Source organism: Marmota monax, unplaced genomic scaffold, assembly GCF_021218885.2.
Source record: "Marmota monax isolate L192 unplaced genomic scaffold, Marmota_monax_Labrador192_F-V1.1 WCK01_AAM20220418_F8-fsc00128, whole genome shotgun sequence".
In the NCBI taxonomy this organism is placed as follows: domain Eukaryota; kingdom Metazoa; phylum Chordata; class Mammalia; order Rodentia; family Sciuridae; genus Marmota; species Marmota monax.
In genome coordinates, this window is record NW_026693452.1 from 192447 (window position 1) to 218564 (window position 26118).

At 36.6% G+C, this 26118-nt stretch overlaps 1 protein-coding gene across 1 annotated transcript in view; it reads left to right on the forward strand.

Annotated features, from left to right (window-relative positions):
- The first annotated feature begins 3651 nt into the window (after positions 1–3651).
- LOC124101589 (broad substrate specificity ATP-binding cassette transporter ABCG2-like) overlaps positions 3652–26118 on the forward strand; it is a 33850-nt gene continuing 11383 nt past the window's right edge. Inside the window, 9 exon segments of the mRNA XM_058583447.1 lie at positions 3652–3842; positions 7705–7764; positions 8362–8476; positions 9039–9196; positions 12169–12184; positions 17914–18050; positions 21346–21497; positions 22920–23000; positions 23310–23557. Of these exon segments, the coding sequence (XP_058439430.1) occupies positions 3652–3842; positions 7705–7764; positions 8362–8476; positions 9039–9196; positions 12169–12184; positions 17914–18050; positions 21346–21497; positions 22920–23000; positions 23310–23557 (1158 nt within the window).

A 26118-nucleotide genomic window follows, 5' to 3' on the forward strand; every position in this document is an offset into this window, starting at 1 on the left:
GAAATTGCTATTCAACCTTCTGCTTGCATCCTGGTGTCTATGAATAAGTTTGTTTTTTACAAGAAGGGAATGAAGTCTGTACTTGGTCAGAAACCCTCCTGAACCAGTATTCCTGTATTTTATTGATTAATACCTCAATGTCTTGGGTTTGTGACTGGAAAGACCTTGCTGCTGTTTAAGCAGGGTCTGGCTGGAATTTAGTTCTTAGGCTCAGCTGGCACTAGATAATACACTTCATTTTATCCAGGAGGTGAAACAGAAGTTTCTAGAAGATAACAAGTCTGAAGATCTTGTAGCTGTAACTGTCCTTATACTAAATGTGACAGTACACACTTGGACACTAAGACCCTGTGGTCCATATGCTACTGTTTGATAGCTGGATTTTATTTGGAGATAAATAAATGATGCCATGTCCCACTGAAGCCACTGGAGGTGAGAGTCTTACAAAGAAAGAGGAAGGACAGACTGAGAGGTTTATCTACCCTCTCACAGAAGGTCTAAACAGGATGCAGTACAGTGGGGTCAGCTTGGTGAAGAGAGGAGACAAAGGGTGAGGACTTCCCAGGGCATCTGCCGGTGTTGTCCTCCTGACTCCCACAGACGCACACTCCCCCATGTCTTGATACCTACTCCTCTTGTTTGGATTCATAGGAGCCTCTCCATTGGATTCCTTTTAAATTTGCATGAGTTTTTCTCTAGTTTCCATGGGACATAAAGTCAACTGTTATGATGTATTATACTTATTCTATTTCCTAAAGTGATCATGGGGTGTGTGAGGCAGGATACTGGGATATTTTTGGAACAAGTTAAGATCATAAAGGACCCTCACAAATCCTCTGTTTGGACCATAGTGCCCTTGCTGTGGGAATAAGGATCTCCTCCTCTTGAAGTTTTGTGCCTTCCCCACCTGCACCCCCATTTTCTTGTGGGCCAGGAGAGAGTGCTACAGGTGGTGTGTTCTTGGTGTGTTGTGTCTGATAAACCTGGGGCTGTTTCTGTTCTTGGAGTTTCTAAGTGGTGTTGCACAGGGGCAGCACATACAGAGATAAAGAAGTCTTCCAAGTTCTCTCATAGGCAACAGAGGAGGGATTGAGAACAGTGTTCCCATGCTGGCTCTTTGGTTGTTAGAGTAGTCTTTTATATGATCTCCTTCCTCCATCCTTACCCTGATAAAAGTAAGAGTGGTCCTTTTAAATATAGTTAAATCATGGCATTCCTTCACTCAGAATTTTGTGATACCCTCAATCTCATTCCCAGTCCAAGTCAAATTTCTCATGGTGGTCAGTAATGATCTCTGCCTGAGCTCTCCTTCTTTTGACTTTATCACCTGTCTTCTTGCCCTCCTTCACTCTTCAGGCCCTCTGGCCTTTTTGCTGGTTCCTTACACTAGTGCTTAGAATAGCACTGTTCCTCCAGAAAACCACCCTCAGTGACTGCTCAATAGCATCATTGGAGAGTGCTTTCCTGACCCCCTGTCCTACATCAGTCTCTTCTGTAGCTGCGATTTAGAGGTTTGCACCACCATATCTAGCTTGAATTCTTTATTTTAATATTTTTTTAAAGATGTGGTTATTAGGTGATAATCTGTTTTCCTTAAAATATTACTACTGTAATTAAAACTACCTTTTAATGTCAATGTTTAATAACTCCAGTCTGGATTACCTGTGGGTCTTCTTTTATGTTCTTATTTTTGGAACTTTAGCTCCTATATCTGACATACTTGAAAATTTGAATGAGGATATCTTTTGTTTTTCTTTGTATTGTTAATCTGGGGCCCTTAACCAGTGAGCCACATCCACATGCCGTTTTATTTTATTTTTTTATTTTGAGACCATGTTTTTGCTGTGCTACTTAGGGCCTCACTAAATTCCTAAGCTGGCTTTGAACTTGAAATTCTCCTTCCTCAGTCTCTTAAGTTGCTAAGATCAAAAATATGTGCCACTCCATCTGGGTGATGATATCTTTTTAAGAATGATGACCTAGATTGAGCAGAGAATGTTCTCTTTTTGGTTTTCCTGTATTCTCGGGACATAATGTTTCTGAGATCTTGAAAGCTTGGTTTTCTAGGAATCCTCACCTTTACTGGCTCACAATTCCAAATTTTGTCTCCCTGGATGAAAGACTGTTGAGATATTTGCTCAGATATACTAGGGGCTTCCTGGACAATGCCTCTAGCAGCTTCTTTCTGCTTGGCTCCTGAGTGGTGCCCTGTGTGTAAAAGTTTGAATTTGCAAACCCCAGAGGGGAAAAGGCACAGGGTTCTGGGATTGCCCAGTGCTGTTCCTTGCTTGCTGGGATTTTCTGCATGGAGGACTACATACCTGGCATACACCAAGGTTTTCTGAGTGGCAGGCAACTTCCCTTGTGCTAGGCATGTGAGCAGCAGAACTCTTACCCCATAGGCACAGCCCTGGGCATGAGGCCGTGTGTTGCAATCCCCGTGCTTGCTCCATGGTCCACTCCTCAATTGGTCACTGCAAGGACAGGTAGCAGAAATTGCGTTGGTAGCTGCCTGTAATCTGCTTAGCTACTGCCTAAGAATATATACATGGTAACTGTGCAATAAAATCAGATCTGTTTCCTGCTTGGTCTCCAGAGGTCTTGATTAGCAATTCTGCAGTCACACTCTCCTCTACCCTGTTCTGTGGACCTACTCGCTGGATGAGAGAGAGCCCACACAATTTTGGTTCCTCCAGTACCATTGGCTTTCTTGCTCTCATCAGAGAACTCTTCACACACTCCTTCTCATGTTCTCTCTGCTTCTATGGTTGTTCTCGGGAGGATGATTAGTTTGGAGCAGCTAGTCCACCATAGGCAAAGATAAAGTTCTTCATGAATGTCTTTGGCTTTTAAAAATGAGAGCTAGGATTATTGCAGTTAGCACTTAAAACCAATTTAACAAGCTTAGTTCAGCCACAGGTCTAATTCTGATTAAATACTTTAAGGGAACTTTTGTAATTTCTGTAATGAAATATTTTTAACTTAAAATTCACTTTTGCTCTAAAGCTTTGAACTGCTTAACTATTGGTTTGATTTAGTTCATAATTTTCATATGTTTGTGCATGAAGGAAATAATAATGTCATTGCAAAAGAATGTTGGCGTTTACCTACTTTGCTGATTGAAGGTGCACAACAACCAAAGTTGTACAACTATAAATTCAGAGAAATCTCTCCTGCCCCAGAATGCTAGAATAAGTTCCTTTTGGTAGTAAAAATATTATAAACACTAACATTAAACAAATACAACCACTGAATGATGCTCCTCTAGGCTCTTCCTGAATTGAGGTTATATCATATTATGATTTTCAAGCCAGATAAAACTAATAATTATTTGCATTTTTCTGCCTCCCTGGGTTTTGAATAATTTTCATACTGTTTAATTATTAGGACACCTTAATTTGGGAATGTGACATCTAATTGGAGTGCAGGTATTCTAGTTTGGATCTGCCTCCCATTATAGGTTCTAAGGTTCTTTTTATCACAGTGATGTGGGGTCTTCTTTATAAAGAAGAACCTACTCACTACAGCACAGTTTAAAAGGATCCTGGTTTAAATGTGTTCATATGTTGTTATCTAGTGTTTATAATTTGATTTACGTGGACTATCAACTTACTAATGCTTTTCCCTCTACAGAAAGGCAGAACTATCCAGATGTCTTCCAGTAATGACCTGTGTTCAATTTCCATGTCCCAAAGAAACTCTGATGATCTCCCTGAGACAACTTCCAGTGATAAGAAAGGGCCTGTGTTGAGTTTTCACAATGTCTCTTATCATGTAAAAGAGAAGAAATGCTTTCCATTTAATCAAAAAACAACTGAGGAAAAGGAACTATGGAATATCAAGTATGTGCATGAACTTTTTAAAAGACCACTATATTGACCAACAATGAATACAGGTCTTGGCTACTGTGTTCAAGACTGTGTACAGACATATTAAGATATGCTTTCACATCTTTTGGCTAAACTAGGACTGAAATGATTGAGTCATCTTTAAGTGTATGTTTAGTTTGAAAGGAACTGAACTGACACACCATTTCTAAAAATGATTGTAAAACGTATATCAATATTTATTTAAGAAACTGAACAATTAATAGGTCTTTAGTTTTTCATGGGTAACCTTGTATTTGGGTGGAAGGATGTCTGTATCATTGTTTTTTAATTGTGGGTATATAATTGTAACTCTGAAGTTTCCAAACTATGAAATACAATGTGCTTTCTGAAACAGATGCATTTTAGGTACTTGTGCACTTTATATCCTTTATAGTCTAGAAGCAAGAAAGTTAAAATGCTAGTATATTGTGAAAGTACTTATCTTTTCAAACAGACCTGGGTTAAATGAATGGTTGCTTTAAAATTGTCTCTTTATAATAGTTATAATTGTTCTATAACAATTTACTTATCACTTATTCTAATAAAGACAGGTACAACATATTTAAATATAAGATGTCTGTAAATTAATTGAAGTTATACAGTTAAAGTACAGAGTAATAAGAATTTATAATCTTAAATCAACTATTTTTTATTTGTTCTAATTAGTTTTACGTGACAGTAGAATTTTGCATTTTGACACATCATATGGAAATAGAGTATATCCTCTCATTCTTCTGGTTGTATATGATGTGGAATAACACCAGTCATGGAATCATAAATGCACATAGGGCAGGGTAATAATGTCCAATTCATTTTACTAACCTTCCGACCCCTGTATCTTCTCCCTTCCCTTCACTCCCCTCTGCCTAGTCCACTCTATTTTTCCCTAACCCCCACTGCCTTTTTGTAAATTAGCATTCACATACCTAAGAAAACATTCAGCCTTTGGTTTTTCTGGGATTGGCTTATTTTGCTTAACATGATATTCTCTAGCTCCATCCATTTACCAGCAAATGCCACAATTTCATTCTTTTTAAGGCTGAGTAATATACCATTGTGTATATATACCACATTTTTTTTATCCATTCATCTGTTGAAGGGCACCTAGGTTGGTTCCATAGTTTAGCTATTGTGAATTGGGCTGCTATAAATGTTGATGTGGTTGTGTCACTGTAGTATGATGATTTTAAGTCATTTGGGAATAAATAATTATATTTTTAAAGTACATGGCAATTATGATTTTTATTCTTTTCATCTCACAACAAATTCAGAACTCAAAGTGCAATGTTGAAATGAGATCTAGAGTAGGAGGGCAATGAATATTTCTATGTAACCTATCACTACCACATGTACCTCTGTGAGTTCAGATACTGACCGTTATGGGTGTCAATGTTTTTCTGATATTTGTGAGTCTCTGATTCCCATATATGATGTTAGGATGTGAATTTGGCTTTGCATAGATACCATCGCTATAAGTTCTGTTTGTGTCATAAGGGAAAAATTCTTCCTAAACAAAACAAAAACTTTTTCCTGGCTCCCCAAGGCTGGAGAGTAGTTATAAAAGAGTACTTTGACTCAATGTGGTTGCAGATCTATATGGAATTAGACATTCATTCTGTTTTCTAGATATTTTTTATGTGACTTTATACTTCTTTGTTAATTCCAGCAACTCCCTTCAGATCAAGGAAGTGATAAAATAGCATAGAAAATGTTGAGGCATAGGTGGAAAAGAAATGGTGAGGATCTGAGGGCTTATTGGGCTGAGGCCTTGACTGCTATTAGGATGGGATCTCTGTCCATGCAGCAACACCTGCTATCTTGCCTACTTCTTGTCTCTCTCGTGTTGGTTCAGGAAATCCTGACTAGGAAAATAAGGAGAGAAATGGTGGATAAAAGGCTTTGATCTTTTACTACATTAGATAGACTTGACTTATGAAAAGCTAACAAGCCTTTGTGAAATACAGTAATTAAAATATGTTTGTCCCTACAGATTTTGTGATGAAAGAAGTGAATGTACCATGCTTTGAATATGTGCAGGTTGAATAGATATAAAATACACTCTGTGTGAGGGTTCATTTACCTTGCTTATCCTTTCCAGCTGCCTCAATGGATATGGAATTAGCTACTGCTCCACATTGGAACTATGGCATTTGGGAATCTACACTACTTCCATTTTCTGCAACACTGGGTTTAGTGTCAAAGAAAACCAAACAGTGGTACCTGTGAAATACTTTGCCTTTACATATTTACATTTGGTTTTGGTTGAATCATTCAGGATGGCTTGATCTTTCCTTCAGTACATATCTTAAAAACCTGGGAAGTTTTCCAGGCACTGAATGAAGACTTAGGAAATAAGAAGGCTTTTCCTACTCATTTTAGAAGCAGTTTCTAGGTAGATATTAATAAAGAAGATCATTAGGAACTGTATACAAATGCACTTTGAGAGTGTACCCAAGCATTTTTAATTTGGGAGTTTGCTAATGATTGAACCCAAGACTTTATGCATGCTAAACACCCATGCTAGCACTGATCTTCACCCCCAGATGTACCCAGTCATTTGTGTGTCCTTACACTGGGGGAGGAAGGTTACCAAAAGAGTAAGAATTTTCTGTGTCACATCTTGTTCCTGGTTTATCACACTCTCATTATATTAGTTCAGTCATTGAGTGAGTTGTTCCTAGTTAAAAAGCAAAGTGAAAGGTACATTTCACCTCAGCCCCCAGCTGCCCTAGTATCATTGTGGGACAGATTAGGTGGCACCGGCCATGAATGCCAAAGTCCTAGTGGTGTGAGTGCTGTGGGACACTGTAGAACACATTTTGAGGTACCTAACAGTTCTAAAGAGAGACTGGCATAGACACCAGTGTTCTGAATGGGTTAAGTCAAACTGTTCTTTGATCATTCCTGTGCACCTGCAATGTCCCTGCCCTTAGTTCTCCTTCCTCCATTTAATTTTCTTAGTAGTTTCACCTCTTATATTTAGGACAAAATTCAGCCTATTTGACTTCATCTTGGGTCTTAGCACAGTCAACACTGCCATCATCACCCCCTTCTTCTCCATCTGAATACTCACTACTCTCACATACACCCTTAATTAGATTGAAGCACAATTGTATCTGTTTTGTGCCTGCGCATCCCCAAAGGACATCCATGCTAGAGGGATGTCTCCTAATTCTACACAGATCATTTTCCAGTCCATTTATCAGATCCTGAACAAGGAGTAAATCATCTATCCTAGGGCATGTTTTGCTTTTTTAATTGGTAAGGTGTTTTTCTCAAATGTGAAGAACAGGTGATAGTTTCTTATACTCTAGAGTGCTTTATTCCAGTCTTTTATTTCTATTTAAGATGCATTGATTCTTTTGTTCTGATTAGATTTTAAAAGTGAGAACACTACTCCTGATAGTCTACAAATCATTGATTTATTAATTGTGTGTTACTTGACTGGGAAGCATGCCAAGGGATTTGAAGAGGCTGATCATCAAACATTATTCAGAAGCTGTTTAAGAAGAGTAAGAGGAATGGAGATTATTTACAAGAATTTCACAGATTGTTGATATAGAATGTGTCATTTCCATTTAGGGATTAGTGGCTTCATGAATAAATGAAAGGGATTTTCAAGGATCTGAGGCTTTTCTCTCACAGGTCTTGACTAGTGATTCATATCCTATGTATACTAGACTATTTTTAACCAATGATTTTTTTCCTTAAAATTTGGTTCATGTTATATGTCTGCAATTTCATTAGCCTTAAATAATATATTAAGTGTAGCCCGTAAACCTATAGAACTCTTTAAAAAGTGAAACAATAAATCAGTATGTTTTTGTGTTTACAGTGGGATCATGAAACCTGGTCTTAATGCCTTCGTGGGACCCCAAGGTGGAGGCAAATCACTGTGAGTATAACAGAAAGCACAAATAAGTCTTTTGGTGCTGTTTCTGTGTGCTTTTACAAATCACATGCATTTTCTTTTCATGTCTTGTCTGGGCCTTTGTCCTATGGATAATGTGCATTTGGACTATCTTATGGTTTTAATCCTAGGACCAGGAATTCTTATTAAATTCAGCATTACAAACACAGCATGATAAAGTAATTAGCACAAAGCAGTTGACCTTGTTATGAGATAATGAGAAAGGAAAATAAAGGAATAATATTAAAAGTGTAGATAAGGAACTGAAGGTCTCAGTGGGACATACCTCAGAGGTAAAGGCTCCTATTGCTTGGGTTGGATCCATAAAGATGAGGGTCACTTGGAAGATCTGTACTGGATAAACCAATGATATCTTGCTTTAATTTTTTTTGGCTTTCTTATACCACATGATAAAGGAAAGTAAGAATTTGTGTGTCTGCGTGCATGTACACGCATATGTTAAACCACAGAATATTTTGGCTAGTTCACTTTCTAACCTGAACAGAATTTGGATTCAGAATAGGTGAGAGATGTGAACTTTGTAGTAAGGAAAAATCTCACAACATGTGTGTCCTTTTATAGGTTATTAGATATCTTAGCTGCAAGGAAAGAACCAAGAGTATTATATGAAAATGTTTGGGTACATGAAGTACCTCACCCTGACAATTTCCAATGTAATTCAGGATATGTGGTACAGGTAAGTATGGGTGGGTTTTCCTTTTAGGTTTCCCCTGTTTCTATATGGGCAAGAGCCTTGGCTTGTAGTATACCATGCTTCCAATTAAACATGCTCAAGGAACCAATCTTATTTACACCGAATTTACATAATCTCCCTTAAGACTGACAAAGAGGTTAAAAGGAGAGGAAGAAATGATCTGGAATATGAACCTGTAGGCAATGGTAACAATTCTAACTTTGAATCATTTCCAAAGGGTCTACTGTTGCCCTTTTGCCCTTCCTTCACCTCTCTTTTTCTCCTAAAAGATGCCCCTGTCAAATCCTCATATAAAGTATTCTGGAAGTGCTTAGAAGTCACCATAATCACCTGTGCTCCGTCTGGGTGTGCAGATAGGGAAGGAAAATTATTCCCTGGGCTCTGAAGCTCTGTGGAGTCACTGAAATGTTTAGAGTTGAAAGTTCACCATTACCTAGAAATTTTCCATGAGTTTGTTATTTTTGTGAATAAACTTAAACATTCGCTGGAGTGATGGTCTTAGAAAAGACTCAGTATGACTCACTGAAAGCACATTTCCCTTCAGGATGATGTCGTGATGAGCACCCTGACAGTGAGAGAAAACATGTGGTTCTCAGCTTCTCTTCGACTTCCAACAACTATGTCAAAGAAGAGAAAAAATAAGCGAATCAAAAAGGTCATTGAAAAGTTAGGTCTCTGTGAAGTGGCAGATTCCAAGGTAATGTGAAAATTCCTGACAGATTCATAACCAGGAAAGAAGACTTCCCTATGTGGGCAATATGACCTTAATCAGAAGTTTCCTAAGATGTGTGTGGTCAAAACTGGCTGCTTTCTGTAGTGATAAAAAGAAGTGTCCAGATTCCTACTTTAAAGGGGTAAATTAAGTGAAGAAATAATCTTAACCGTGATCTAATCCTGGGGTGGAGTTGGTCTATGTGGAGAGAGCCCCGAACAGCCCACCCTCATTGCTCAAGACACAGATCATTTGATGTCTTTGCACTTTTCTTGTTGTTTATTTCTTTCCTTTTTTACTTTTCTTCTCCCTCTCTTCTTCTGGGGGACATTGTTGTATTGTTTTCTGAAATACACTTCTGTGTTTCATAAATGACAAGAATTCAAGGATTTTTTTAAATGGGTTCTTTTTAGTTGCACATAACACTATGATTCATTTTGACATAATTAGAAAAGCATGGAATATAGTTTGTTCTGGTTCAGTCCCCAAAGCTTTCGCTTCCCCTTCTAACCTCCCTGCCCTGTATCCTTCCCTCTACTCTACTGAAACTTCAGCTATTTACTTATAGTTTTTTTTTTTAATTAATGTCTTTTGGATTTACATGATGGGAAGATTCCCTGTTGTTTATTCATATAGGCACATAGGAAAGTTTGGTCAGACTCATTCCACTGTCTCTCCTTATCTCACCCCTCCTTCTCCTCTTCATCCTCTTTTTTCTATCTCACTGAACTTTCTTCTAGTTTTCTTATTTTGGATTAGCTTCCACATATCAGAGAAAACATTTGAACCTAAGCTTTGTGGAACAGGTTACTTTCATTTAGTGTGATAGACTTCTGTTCCATCCATTTACTGGCAAATGGCATAATGTCATTCTTTATGCTTTAGTAAAACTCCATTTCATATTTTTACCACTTTATTTTTTCTGCCCATTTATCTCTTGATGGACACCTAGTTTGATTCCATAACTTGGCTATTGTGAATTGTGCTGCTTTAAACATTGATGTGACTTTATCACTATAGTATATGATTTTAAATGTTTTGGATATATCAAGGAGTGGGCTAACTGGGTGAAAGGATTCTTTCATTTCTAGTATTTAAAGGGATCTCCACACTGCTTTCCAAAGTGGTTGCACTAATTTTTAGTCCCACCAACAATGTATGAATGTACCTTTTTCCACATCCTAGTCAACATTTATGGTTACTTGTATTCTTGATAATTGCCACTCTAACTAGATCAAGAAGAAATCTCAATGTAGTTTTAATTTGCATTTCCTTGATTAGCAGATATTAAACACTTTTCATGTATTTATTGAGAGTTTGTATTTCTCCTTTTGAGAAGTCTCTGTTTAATTTCTTTGCCCACTTACTGATTTGTTCATTTATTTATTTGGTGTTAATTTAAAAAAAAATTCTTTGTATATTCTGGATATCAATGCCCTGAGAAGCAGATGGAAAACATTTTCTCCCATTCTGTAGGTTTTCTCTTCATGCTCTTAATTCTTTCCTCTGCCATTCATAAACTTTAACTTGATGCCATCCCACTTATTGAATTTATTTTATTTCTTGCACTTTAGGAGTCTTATTTAAATAGTCAGTTCCTTTGCTGATTTATTGGAGTGTTGGGCCTACATTTCCTTTTAGCAGGTGCAGGGTTTCTGGTCTAATTCCTAGGTCTCCAATTCAATTTGAGTTGACATTTTTGCAGAGTAAGAGGTTGGAGTTAAATTTTATTCTCTTCCATATAGATTTCCAGTTTTCCCAGGACCATTGGTTAAAAAGGCTATCTTTTCTCCAGCATATGTTTTTGGCACCTTTGTCTAGTATAAGATAATTGTTTTATGTGGGTTTGTCTCTGTGTCTTCTGTTCTATTCTGTGGTCTTCATACCTGTTTGGTGCTAGCTGTTTTTGTTACAATAGCTGTGTACTATAATTTGATATCTGGTGTTGTGATGCCTCCTGCTCTGCTTTTCTCCCCTAGGATTGCTTTGGCTATTCTGGGTCTTTTATTTTTCCAAATAAATATTATAAGTGCTTTTTATAGTTCTGTGAAGATTGTCATTGGAATTTTGATGGGATTTGCATTGAATCTGTACATGCTTCTGGTAGAATGCCATTTTGATAATATTAATTCTACCTATATAAGAATATGAGAGATTTTTCCATCTTCTAAGGTCTTCCTCAATCATTTTCTTTATTCCAGTCCTATTTTGTATTTTATTTAAAGACAGGGTTTTACTGAGTTGCTTACTGCCTCACTTTTGCTGAGACTGGCTTTGAACTCATAATCCTCCTGCCTCAGCCTCCTGAGCCACTGAGATTACAGGCATGCACCACTGAACCCAGCTATTTTCTTAAGAGTTCGATATTTTTTATTGTAGAGATCCTTCACCACTTTTGTTAGATTTATTCCCAAGTATTTTTTGAGACTATTGTGAATAGGATAGTCTTTCTAATTTATTTTTTAGTTGATTCATCATTAGAGTATAGGAATATGATTGATTTATGAGTGTTGATATTGTATCCTGTTACATTACTGAATTCACTTATGAGTTCTCAAAGTCTCCTGCTGGAGTTATTTGAGTCTTCTGAATATAGTAGTATCATATCATCAGCATACAGAGATAATTTAAATTCTTCTTTTCACATTTGCATTTCTACAGATTCCTTCTCTTGCCTGAGTGCTCTGGCTAGAATTTCAAGAACTATTTTGAAAAGGACTTGTGAAAGTGGGCATACTTGCCTTGTTTCTGTTTTTAGAGGAAGTGATTTCAGTTTTACTCCATTCAGTATAATGTTGGCATTGGGTTTGTCATATATATCATTTTAATGTTCAATTAAATTTCTTCTGTCTGTAGTTTTTCAAAATGAATGGGTGTTGTACTTTGTCAAATGGTTTATCTGCAACTATTGATATTATCATGTGATTCTTGTCCTTAAGTCCATTTATATGGCAAATTACAGTTATCAATTTCTGTATGTTGAGCCAAACTTGCATCTCTGGGATAATACCCACTTGATCTTGATGCACTACCTTTTTAATATGTTTTTGTCAACATCGTCAAGATTTTCTAGCTTATTGGGATATACATTTTCAAAATAGATTCTGTGGTGATATTTCCTTTTTCATCCTGAATTTGTTTTTTAGCCTTCTTTCTTTTTGTTAGTGTTTATCAATCTTGTTTATCCTTTCAAAAAACCAATTCTTTCTTATGTTGATCTCTCCAATCTTTTTTCTTTTATTATTCTCAATTTCATTGATTTCTCCTCTGGTTTTAATTATTTCCTATCTTCTACTGATTTTGGTGTTGGTGTATTTGTTCTTGTTTTTCTATGGCCTTGAGATGTAATGTTAGATTATTTATTTGTCATCTTTCTATTATTATAATATATGAGCTCAATGCTATGAACTTAGAGATTTTGATGTGACCCTGACTTTCAGGGTCTGGGTTGAGAAATGAGTTGAAGTTTGGATTGGTATTACTATTCTCATTTACTTCTAATTTTTTTATTTCTCCTCTGATTTATTCTACTATGCATTCATCATTCAAATGTGTAGTATTTAATCTCCTGGTGTTAAAGTGGTTTTTTTTTAATATTATAATTGATTTCTAACTTCATTCCTTTATGATCTGATAGAATGCAAGGTATTTTTCTCTATTTTGCAAAGATTTGCTTTATGACCTAAAACATGGTCTATTTTAGAAAAATTTCCACGTGCTGCTGAGAAGAAGAAAGTGAAACAAGTCATTGATTGATGAACTATTTCATGGATGACTATTAGCTCCACTTATTAATTTTATTTTTTAATTCTGTAAAATCCTTGTTTAGTTTATGTTTGAAGGATCTCTACAGTGGTGATAAAGGTTTGTTAAAAATCACCCAGTATTAGTGTTTTGTTGATTTATAATATTGATTTAATTTTTTAAATTAAAAATTTTGTTTGTTGGATGTATGTAGATGCTCTTTTGTTTGAGGGACTAATATTTACAATCATTATATTTTTGATATGCTCCCTTAGGCAGCATGAAGTGACCTTCTTTTTCTTTTCTGATTTATTATGTCTTAATGTCCATATTATCTGATATGAGAAGAGCTGCCCCTGATTGTTCATGAGTAAAATTTGAATGGTATGTCTTTTTCATCCTTTCACCTTCAGTCTGTGGATGTTTTTGCCTGTAAGGTGAGTCTCTTGGAGACAGCATAATTTTGGGTCCTGTTTCTAAATCCAATCTGCCAACCTGTGTCTTTTGATTAAGATTTCAGACCATTTACTTTCAAATTTGTTATTTAGAGATGATTTTTATTCTCTGACATTTTGTTTTATTTCTAATGTTTAAAGTGGACTTGATTCTCCTTTGACTATTCTACTAGTACACTTCATTCCTATGCTGCTTATCATTTTTATTCTTCATTTCCTTTTCATAAAATTTTCCCGTGAGTGTATCTTCTAGGTCAGGCTTTCTAGTTATAAATTCTATTGGTTCTGTTTAGCATGGAAGGTTTTTATTTCAACTTCAATTCTGAAGTTTAATTTTGCTGGCTATGGAATTATTGGTTGGCATCAATTTTATTTCAGAGGTTGGTATATATTATTCCAAGTCCTCCTGACTTTCAGGGTCTGGGTTGAGAAATGAGTTGTAATTTGGATTGGTTTAGCTCTAAATGTGACCAATCATTTTTCTCTTGCAGCTTTTATAATTCTCTCCTTATTTTGTATGTTAGGCATTTTCATTATAATGTGTCTTAGAGTGGATCTATTATGATTTTTCTATAATTGGAATTCTTATGCCTCTTTTATTTAAATTTCTATCTCATTCTTAAGGCTTGGAAATTTTTCTAGTATTATTTTATTCAAAAGACTGTGCATCCCTTTAGCTCAAATTTCAGAGCCTTCATGTATCCCAATGAATCTTAAATTTGGTCATTTAGTGTTATCACATTTTTAAAAATATTTTATTTATGGTCTCTTAACCTCTTTTCTTTATTGTCAGCTTTATTTTCAAGATTATATACTTTGTCTTTGAGGTCTGAAAATCTCTCTTTGAAGTAGTTTAATTTATTGGTGATGCTTTCATTTAAGTTTTTAATTTGGTTTCTTGAGCCTTTCATTTCTAACATTTCAATTTGATGCCTTTTCAGAATTTTTTTATCTTTATTGAAATAATCTTTACTTCCTGTATTTTCTTTCAATTTCACTTCTTACTTCTTCCTTTAGGTCATAGAACATTTTACCTATGAACTTTCTAAATTCTTTCTCTGACATTTCCTCTACTATAATGTTGATGAAGTCAGTTGAAGCATTATGGGAAATTTGGGATAGTTCATTCTCTTGCCTTTTCATACTGTTTGTATGTCTATCCTTGTATGGGTATAGTTCTCACTTCTTCTTTTAAGGGAGGGACTATTTTGTGAGTTTCTTTCTCTTAAGAGTCCTGGGTAGGTTGAATATCCACATAATGATTTTTTATTTTTTATACAAATATCCCAGTATTATCCCAATATCAGCACTACTTTCAGAGTAGTGCTGATATTGGGATAATATTAGGATATTTATTTTTTTATTATAATTGCTTCTGTGCCAAGCCTCATGCTGTTCAACCTTACGAGAAACTAAAACTTCTTGCTATTTGTTTTTTATTGTTCCTCAAATCTAGTGTAAGCTTGGAATAAACTTCTCTAACAGGCAAAAAATGGGTATTTAATTTAGTAAAATTACTATACTTAAATGAGGGCTAAATGGGGAAAAGGAGAAAGATTGGGCAAACGGAGAGGGAAAAGAGATACTGAAAATAAGAAAGAGAGAGTAAAGTTATAAAAGGGTAATTCAGACCCAGATATAGAGGAGAAATAGATAGATGTTATATATCTGAAATAGTAGCAGATAAGGCAAGAAGATGAATTAGGGTTAAGAGGAACATTTATCAGCTAGTGCTAGAAAAGCAAAGATAGGAACATTGCTTCCAATTAATGCTTTAAACCATTGGATGAAATACTTTCAAATGGGTTGAGGGTACAATGTTAGTTATTGGGTAACAACTATCATTCAAGTTAAAGAGTTATATATATTATCAAAGTTGATGTTAGAATTGATTATAGTAAACCATGCCGAGGCAAAGAAAAGCCTTGTTAAATTTTGATTTAGATTTCAGTGCGGTTTGGACATTTAGGAGATTACCATCATTCTTTGGCTGTGGATCCGTCCATATTACAGGGGCATAGGAGCCAATTCGCAAGTTGCTGTGAACCTCCACCATGCAGTTCTGGTTTGTCAGCTCAGGGGCTTGAAGCTGTCTGCTTGGAGGGTGCAGTGTTGTATGTTGGTTGTTTTTATTGTGCGTAGGAGTTCAGATGCAGAATCTGGAGTGTCCCTATGAGTGCTGTGGGTCACTGTGTACCTCTTACCCTCTATCAGATTCTTTTAGTGGTGGTGAGGATCCTGGTGACTGACTGAGTGCAGCAACTCTATGAGCACAGGAACTCTGTGTTCTTTGATGCAGCTGTCTGGGTATGGGAAATGGCCATGGTGATTTAAGGGATAACTTTAAGGGGTGGAAGGACTGTGGACTCCAGTTCAGTTTTCTTTTCAGATTTGGTTTTAAACTATTTGTTCTAAGAACCCTGCTGTTCCTGTCACACTTTAAATTTTGTCTGCCTTTCTACTTGTTTTTAAGTGGGTGAGCTTAAGAGTTTTTCTGCTCCCTCCTTTCTCTCTCTGTTGCCCTGTCCCACTTTACCGATCTGGTTCAGTTTTAGGGTTAGGGGACTCTGTGCTCTTTTCCTACTCTGGTAACCTATCATCAAGTTTCTCCAGGTCTTAAACTTTGTAATATTGCATCTTAAAGCATTTGTTTTGTCACCCAAATCTTAATTCTGCTTTTCCTTCACTACCTCCTTCTGTGTGAACTGATTGGGACTTGCTAATTCTTGTGCTGTGATTCACTTTGTTGTAATTGGGCTTCCAAATGATATTTGTTTACCTCTGGAGTTACTTCTAATTTGTGGAGTGATAAAGTTATTTTGTAAAGCCTTTCTTCTTTCTTTCACAGTTTTCTTTTCTCATTCTCTCCAGTCTTTTTTGTTGTTGTTGTTTTTTATTTCCAGACTCTTACATCATTCTCTTTGATTTCTCATTTGTTTACCTCTTCTCACATAATTGCAAAAGGAAATAAGTACATTTACTTACCTTATCAACACATTATCAATCAACAAAATGTCTCTAAAAAATGTGTCTGTATAATCAGCTGTTTTAAGTCCATATTTTTTGTCACAATCATGGTTTACAATATACAATAGCTTTAGACTCGTGATTGATGAAGATTTAATACAAATCATTTTTTTAAGTTCCCAATTTTTAAGGTTTTCTTAATCTTAAAAATTCTTTTTGTTTTGTTTTGTTTTACAGGTAAGTAGATCAACATGGATATAAAGGGAGGATGAAAAATAGGACAGACATTTGACATTCAGTATCTTGTTGACTTTTTCCTTTGTAAATTATTCATTGTATCCCCCAACTTCAATACTGATTAGCTTGTCAAAAGTTGAATTCCATAAGATTCCAGGACATTGGTCGTAATTTGTTACTTAAAGTAGAGAAAAAATTTAAGAAAAATCTCCTGTAGGGAAAGGTTTCCTAAAACTCCAAGCAATTACATTTTTAGTATACTTTTCTTTTGAAGGTTTTTATCTATTTAGGGAGATATATAAAATTAACTAGAGTGATAGTAGTGGTAATATCATGTATTTGTGTAGCACTTTTAATATTAAGCATCAACTCTATATTTATATTCAAGTGTTTTTATTAGTTTATAATAATTATACAGAATAATAGATTCCATTGTGGCATATTTGTACAAGTATATGACATTTTGATAAAGGTACCCAAATGTCTTTTATAGTTCATTTGTTAATAATACCCAATCAAGGGCCATGAGTAGCATTTGGATATCATCTGTGTGGAGACTCCAAATTCCAGATGTGTTTTCTACTTCCTTCCTCCCCAAAACCTTCTTTCTCCCCTGCATATATATTTACTCATTGCAAAGACTGGGCCAGTTGCCCTGTGGAATATTTGATTTTCTGGATTTTTCTGAAAAGATGAATCAGGAATTCCAAGGTAAGTTAAGGTATAGAAAACAACATTTTGGGGAAAAAAATATGAAATTGGAAAGATGCTAAAATGGTATGGTAAAAAGTGTACATTCCTGGCTCCGACTTGACTCTCTTTATCAATCCCCTTGGGATTGTTTTGTGAGGCAGTGTGTCAGTGGGAGGTGGTTAGAAAAAACTGAAAGATCGATATAGTTAGTTTCCTCTCCTATCTTAGTAGGGATTTTTTTTTTTTATGTCAGAGTCATATTTTTTTTTTTAGTGTTGTAACTTACTCTCTTAAAACTAAATACTTGACTTGGTGAGGAACATACAGGACTATTAGAGCCTGAGCTTTAATAACACATGATATTACCACTACTATCACTCTAGTTAATTTTATATCATATCAGGTGCAGTCACTTGATAACTTTGCTCTGGGCCTCACCTTATGCATATGATAAGAGAAACCTCTCCTTCTCCCAGGTGTCATTTACTTAACATACAGAATAATCAACATAATGAGATAACATGTCTCTATGAAGAATGGTACAGGTTAATTCATCAAATGACAGTGACTACATTCATTCATGTGGATGATGATAATAATTCGTGTTTTAGGTGAAATCTAAAGGAGAAAGAAAAATGATTTGCATAGGAATGGAGCTGATCCTTGATCCTTCCATCTTGTTCCTGGATGAGCCCACAACTGGTTTAGACTGGAACACAGCATATAAGGTCATTAAACTCCTGAAAAGGTAAATGCTATGGCAACGTTGTTTTTTAATTTATTTACTATCTGTTCACCTGGTATTCTTGGTGCAGAGAATTCAGAATCTAAAAAAGTGCTCCTCTTGGTTAGTGGAATACAGTCAATAAACAAGAAGTGGTTCAAGAAAGATGAAACAAGAGCATAGGGAAGGAAGTTCATGTAAAGTTGGGAAGCTTTTAAAATAGCAAAAAGGTCAGGTAAGACCACAAGCATGTGACACATGAGCTGAGAGAGAGAGAGAGAGAGAGAGAGAGATGTACTGTAAATTCAGAAGAGAGTTCTGGTTGTAAGAAGTAGTGGCCCTGAGGCAGGTCATATCTGGTGTGTGGACATCAGAGAGGCCAGAGGGACAGACCCATGGACTAAAGGTAGTAGAGGTTGGCTGGGGGCTTAACAAAAAAATTTAATTTTCTTATGCCTCTGGAAGTAGAAATTTGAGATCAATGCATCCTCAGGGTTGTTTATTCCTTAGCCTCTCTCCTTGGCTTGTAGATGGCCATCAACTTCATTGTGTGTCTTTGTCCTAATTTGCTCCTAATTGGAAAGGCAGATGAGGGACTTTCGAAGACCACATTTAACTTTAATAACATCTTCAAAGGTGCTGTGTCCAATGTGGCCACATTTTGTGGCACTAGGGGATATGGCTTCAACACCTGAGTTTGTGGAGGACCCAGTTCAGACCATCACAGGTGGATTAGGATATGAGGTGCAGTTGGGCTCTTGGCAGATTGCATAGATCTCAGGCCATCTCAGATGTGTGCTTTTCCTGTCCCTAGGGGACATGGGGATGGTTTGAGAGTTTTAGAGCAGAGCAATGACTGTGGAGAATACTGTGCAGTTGGGCAAGGGTGAGGGAGGACCCCATGAAGGAGTTGCTGAGGGCGGATGGAGCTTTGACTACGATAATCATGGTGAGAATTGGGCAGTTTCTGGGTCTGTTTTCAAGGGACTCAACAGGATCAGCTCAGGATTAGACTTGGGATGGGAGGATGGAGACAAACTGCTGATATTTGGGGCTTGAAGATGTGGAAGAATGAAATGAAAGAAATGACTTTCCTCTTACAAGAAAGAAAAATATGAGGGATCAATTATAAGAAAATTTCAATAGCTGAGATTTAGACATCATCTCCAAAAATATAGAAAAATATTTCATACTGACAGAAAGGATGCAAATATAATACAGATGAAATCCTACTCTTCTCACCTGGATTCCTCACTGTCATACTTCACTGCATCTATAGCCCCTCCTGCTCTCTCTGGAGCTCCCTACATATTTTTTTTTCTGCCATCATGCCCTTCCACTCCAAATACTACTTATTCCAATGAGGGAGGCCACACCACTGTCTGCACTCCCCAGGCAATAAGCATGGCTTGCCAGGATTCAATCCAGGGCTATTCAGATTTCACCGCTTCTCCATACCGTCTATTTACACTCAGCACTCATTGAATGACATGGCTCCCAGGCAATCCCATTTCCATCTTCCAGACATTTCCCAACTCATTATGGCCTTTAAAGTTGCAGTTTCTAAGTGAAGGGTTTATCATGAGTTTGTTTTGCTCCTCACTTTAGTTATTTTTTCACCCAACACAACACCAAGACAAGCATACACATAAGCACTGCTTATTGTGTGACACAGAACTTCTTCTGGTACTTTCAGAATAGACCTGTTCACTTTACTCTTTGTTCACCTTGTTCTTTAACCGTGAGTATCTCTTTTCTTAACTCACTCCTGTTAGTGCTTTCAATATTCTACTTATATTATTTTAAGACTGGGTTGTAACCCTCTGTTTGTTTACAAGGAACCATTAGCTACTTCTAATCATCATATTGAAATTACAGATTCCCATCTTGTGTTTCTCATTGAATGAGAACATTCTTGGATACATTGCTAGATGCACAAGGTGCTTATCAAATTTTTAAATTAAAATGATTCTTCTCTTAAAATAATTTAAATAACTGTTTTGAATAGTGACTGTGGCTTTTGTTTCTTCTACCCATAAGTAATAACTTCTATAAAAGATAGTTTAGCAGTGTTCCTAGCTTAGCATTAGTTCAGAGCTCAGATCCCCAACTTGCCCCTTAGTAACTGTGAGTCCCTTTTCAGTTGCTTGACCTTTAAGCCTTATCTGTAAAATGGAGGGAAATGATAATATTAGAATTGCCTTATAACAACATTTTGTAAATGGAAATGAGTCTAACTCTAAAGCATTTAGTGAAGATATTCTGAGTGCTTAGTAATAATAGATCATGAGGATAGAAGTGAAAACCAATTCCTAATGAGCCAGAATAGTTAAATGATCAATGAGAATTAGTTATATGATATTTTTTTAATCATTGGTCCATAACTACTCCTCAAAATGAGTGTACTTAGAGATTATCTGTGATGCTTATTAATAATACAGATTCATTATACTTAACTCCAGATATTGTAATTCACTGTCTGGGAAGACTATATAGGAACCTGCATTTTCACTAAAATTCTAGCCAATTCTAGACTGTTGATGCATCAAATTTTAAGAATCTTTATCTTCTTTAAAAAAGATTAAATTTAGGTTCCCCGGTTTCCAAGTATGAGATATGGAATATGACAAACCCTAAAATAGTATGGCTTGGACAGAGGATGTAAAAAGAAAATTAGCACATTAAAGGCATTGATCCTTTCCCAGTTCATTCTTCCCAGTGACAGAACAATCCCTAGAAAGGAAGCCAAAGCATTAATCCTTTCCCAAATAAACCCTTTCCCAGTGACAGTACAGTAGGACCCTGAAGGGAAAGAGACAAGCACTGTACGCTGACCCCAGACCCTCCATTCTTCCCCAAGTAAAAATATTTCCCAGTAAAAACAAATTTTCAAATTCTCACAAACCTATTACCTGAGTGCCCAAACTGCCCACTGACCCTAGACCTCTCCCATTTCACCCAGTAAGTCATACCCCAAATTCCTAAGTGCCCTAAACTAATAAGATCATTAGTTAAGTCACCTCTCAGTATAGCTTATATAAGCCCAGAAGCCTCCTTTGTCCAGGGGCTCCACCAGAAGAGTGGGTCCATTCCTGTGAATGTAATCCCCTTCTGGAATAAAAGGCTGAAATGATCCATGAAGTTTGCACCCGGCCCGGTCCTTTTGTGCTAATATCAAGTATAAATTGAAATGAGAAGTTTGTGAGATGAGATCAAGTTGAACTGAGAGAAAATGCTCTACTGACAGGAATAAAGTATTTTACCAAGAAGTGCAAGGTTTGGAAGTTTAATAATTCATTATTTTCCCTTTTTCACTTAGCCTTTCAGAGCAGGGATGAACAATCATCTTCTCTATTTATCAGCCTCAGTATTCCATCGTCCAGCTATTTGACAGCCTCACCATATTGGCCTCAGGAAAACTAATGTACCATGGTCCTGCCAAGATGGCTTTGGAGTACTTCAAATCAGCAGGTGTAGTTGACCTTTTCATGCATGATCCTTCATTCATAGACTCCTGGGGAGAGCAGAGGGAGTAGCAACAGTGCTGCTTGATCTTTGCATAGACCTAACTGGATTTTCACCACCCTAAAACATTTTTGATCAGTTTGGTGCCAGAGTGTTCCTTCATTTTGCAGCACTTGCTTATTATTCAGGGCTCTCTCTTTCTCTTCTCCTACGTGAGTATGCATAGTGTGTGTGTGTGTGTGTGTGTGTGTGTTGGGGGGTGGAATATGCGTGTATTTCTCATGGGCCATTCATTGCCTGTTCTATCCCCAGTTGTGGTAACCTTTCCCTTACAGTTAAGTAATTAACATGTTGGATTTACAGCTAGTTATTTTGTCGGTTGAACATTTTTTAAAAGTCCCAAATCATTGCCTTTTGGACCATGTAACACATTGTTGTTTTCCAGTATTTCCCCTGACACATGATCTTGCTCTGTCTTCCTGAGGGTTCATGAGATGCTGCTGCATTTTCTAGTAACTTTAGTTTGAAGATGTAGATCTTGAGTGGTGTGGTCTTGAGTGGAATGGCTGGCCCTGAATCTGACATTAATGGACCAACACTCCAGGCTGCTTGGTTCTTTCTATTTCAGATTAAATATTATGATTTCTTTAATGGCTTATCCATCTTCTTCTTTTTAGAAGTTTTTGGGTATTTTTATAGATGTTTCTCCATGACCCCAAATCAAATTGTTAATATTATCTTCCTCAATTTGTTTTTATTAAATCTTTGTTGTTTAAAAATAATCAAACACATGTGAATCTCTGGAATCCAGGGAAAATGAAGTGAAAAGTCAGAGCTCAGGCCAAGTTTAGATGATCGTGCCACAGGAAGTTGAAGTGAGATGAGAGCTCAGGTGTGCTGTGCTGGTCACATTCTCTTGATAGTGCTTCTATGGGAATTTCTTGTCTATTTGGGGTTATGGCAGCTTGAGAGGTAATTTTTTGGATCTATGGATTTAGTAGGTAGCCAAGCAATCCTTGCTGATATGCATATTGCTGTTTCAGCATTCTTTACATGAACTGAAAGTGCACAAGAAACTTAATATTTTTTCTTGGACCTATATTTAGATTTTTGAAGAAGTACTAATACGCACCAAGACATATTGAAAGCTACTTGGGGTTCAAAGATTTATGAGAAGTAAGGATTAATATAAGATGGTCTATAGATTTCAAAAATGTTTTGGAATATTTCTTTTTAACTTGGGGACAGAGTGTATGAAATATTGTAGGACTAAATGTATAAGAGGAAAGGATAAATCAGTGAGACGAAAAGAGAGCAAGGAGAAAGAAGTTATTGAGTCAGTCTTCCCTAGCCTTACCTCCATCAGACTTACTGAGTCTGCTCTATTTTCCAAGACCTATGTGGAGTTCTTGCTGGTGTCTTTTCTAGGTTACAGCTGTGAGCACTACACCAATCCTGCTGAAGTCTTCTTTGATGTCATTAATGGTATAATAAAGCAAAAGTCAGAAGGTATGTGAATCTCTAACATTTCCATATTTTTGCCAAATTAAGTTGGTTAAGGTTTAGCAATGCAGTAGCTCATTAAAACACAGCCTAGTGAATTTACATATTAATATGGTGACCAAATAAATTTAGTTGTCAGTGAATACTGTGAGTATTTTTATCTAATTTACAAGTGATTATGTTGGTTTTTTTGTACTCAAGTTTCAGAATTTAGGAGTTATACAAATAAGAGTTCACAGAAAACCTGGTAAAACTGGTAGTAATCTGTTACTAATGAGGTAGTAATCTGAGGCCTGTTATCCACTTTTATTCCAGCCAACAACACTGAAATGCCTTCAACGAATGAAAAGTCAGTCATAGAAGCATTAGCTGATTTTTATGAAAAATCCCCCATCTGTGGAGAAACAAAATCTGAACTAGAACGAATCTCAAATGATCAGAACAAGAAGAGCTTATTCAGGGAGGAGATCACCTATGTTACCTCTTTTGGTCATCAGCTCATAGGCATCACCTGGCGTTCATTCCAAAACTTGGTGGGTCGTCCCCAGCCCTGGATAAAACAGGTAACTGACAGATTCTTCTAATTATGCTGTGAAATAATCATGTGAGAGCTATTTGGTTCTGATATGAACTGCTCCAGAATTATTTTATCTTCTACCCATCCTCCCATTTATTTGTCATTCCTATTCTATTTGAGATATAGAGTCAATTGAACCAGTGTAATAGTTTGGAAATGATGTTAAGTCTTCCCCCAAAGACTCATGTGTTGAAGGCATAGTCCCCATAGAGCAGTATTCAGAGGTGAGGCTCTTGGAAAGTGGTTGGATCATCTGACCTCATCAAAGGATGGAGGGATTCATAGTTTGGTGGCAGTATTGGGAGGTTGGGAAAGTAGGAGGTGAGGCCTAATTGAAATAAGTGGTCTGTGGTGGGGGGTTGCCCTGGAAGGGACTATCTTGTCTGTGGTTCCTCCTTTGCTCTCTCTGCTTCCTGGCTGCCGTGAGGTAAGCAGCTTTTCTTCATCATGCCCTCCTGCCATGATGTTCTGCCTCACCTCAGGCCCAAAACAATCTAGCTAATAGACCATGGACTGAAACCTCTGAAACTGTGAACCAAAATAAATCTTATCTCCTGTCAGTGTCCTTTTTTCTGTGACCAAAATAGCAGAAAACAACTTCCGGAGGAAAAGTTAATTTGAGTCTCATGGTTTCAGAAAGTCTCGGTTCATAGAGGACTGACTCCATTGTTCTGGGCCCAAGGGGAGGTAGCACTTATACAAATAAGTGTAAATGCTCAGAAGCAGAGAGTGAGAGTGAGAAGGGGCCTCAGGAAGAACAATACTTTCTGGGCATGCTCCCCAGTGACCCACCTCCTCCCACCACACCCCATGTGTCTGCAGTTACTACTCAGACATTCCATAGTAATGGATGGACAGGTCAGATTACAGCTGTCACAATTCAACCATTCCACCTCTGAATATTGCTGCATTATCAAATAAGTTTTCAGGGGACACCTCATATGAAAGTTATAATATCTCCTTTAAGTTGATTTTCTTAGGTATTTTTTTCACAATGATAAAAAGCTGAATAACACATCAGGTAAGACACAATTACATTTCTACCTTTGCAATGCTTTTTAAAGTGTTTTCCTGGACTATATAACTCAAAATTTTGATGATGTAGACAAATTTTAATGGAAAATCTTCAACAAAATTTTATTTTTTAAAAAGTGTCAAGAAAAGAAAATATCAACTAAATATAGTATTTTCTAGTAGCTGTCCACAATCATTTATTGATTCATTTGAAAAGTTCAACTCAAGAGTATGTATTCCATTTTGATACTCTACTGGTGAATGAAATGGGTAAAAATTAAAACCTCTACTGGCATAGATTTTATTTTCTTATGAGGACAGAGACATGATATCTGAAAACAGAAAATTCATGGTGTGCCATATGGTAGAAGAGACTATGACGAGGTTTTAAAGAGAAAGAAAATACAAAAGGGGAAGGGAGAAGATAGATGGACTATGGTTGGTTTGCTCTTATATTTATTTATTTATTTTTAATTTTCGGCGGACATAACATCTTTGTTTGTATGTGGTGCTGAGGATCAAACCCGGGCTGCACACATGCCAGGCAAGCGTGCTACCACTTGAGCCACATCCCCAGCCCCGGTTGGTTTGCTCTTGATATCAGACGTTGAAGGAACCTAGTCTTATTGACTATTCCTGATGGTAGTTTGTTCTGTGCACTGTCTGAGGGAAGAGACTGTAGGCAGAATGCTGTTCCTTATAATTGACCCTCCTCGTTAAGAGATTCTAATCCTGGTAAAGCCATAGATGTCTCAAAGAATGTGCAGTTTATGCACAGGAAATAACCAGACTAAACAAGGGCTTAACTCCTTTATATAAGACGTGATGGTGTTCTTTTTTTTCCTTTTACTGGCTCTGTAGTAGTTGTTTCACTTCTAAGGTTTTTTTTTTTTTTTTTTTTTTTCCCCACCGCAGTGCTAGGACTGAATTTAGAGCCTCATACATGCTAAACAATTGCTGTATCCCTGAGCTATAAAGCCAGCCAATTTTTTTATTTATTCATGGCCCTATGTCACACAAAAAACTAGTTCTCCTCAGGTAGTTTATAAGAAAATCAATTTAGCTTGTTGTGGTGGGGTATTATTTTTATTATCAATCATTGAGTTTCTGTGGAATATTTAGATGTGGCTTGGTTTTGGCTCCAAATAACTGACTTCCCTGCACAAGCACCATACTTTTCATTTTTAAGTATTATTGATTTGCAAGTGTGCCTGAGAGCCAGCATCTCCTTCTCAATCATGCTTTCCATCCTGCAAACATTTTTGATCCTTGTGCTTTGGCATATCTCTCAGAACACAGGCATTTTAGTGTCTTGTCAACCAAAAGTTACATTTTATTCTTCATAATAGATGTTATTTCATTTGGAAAATTGTCAGGTGAGTTACATCATGGAACCTTAGTTGCCCATTGTTCAGTAGTGAGATGATGTAGTGATTTGATTCTTTAGAGTAATTTATGCATTAGGTCTTTCTTTTTTGCCTCTATAACTGGTATGTCTTGTCCAATACATATATGGTAGTTACGGGCAGGCAT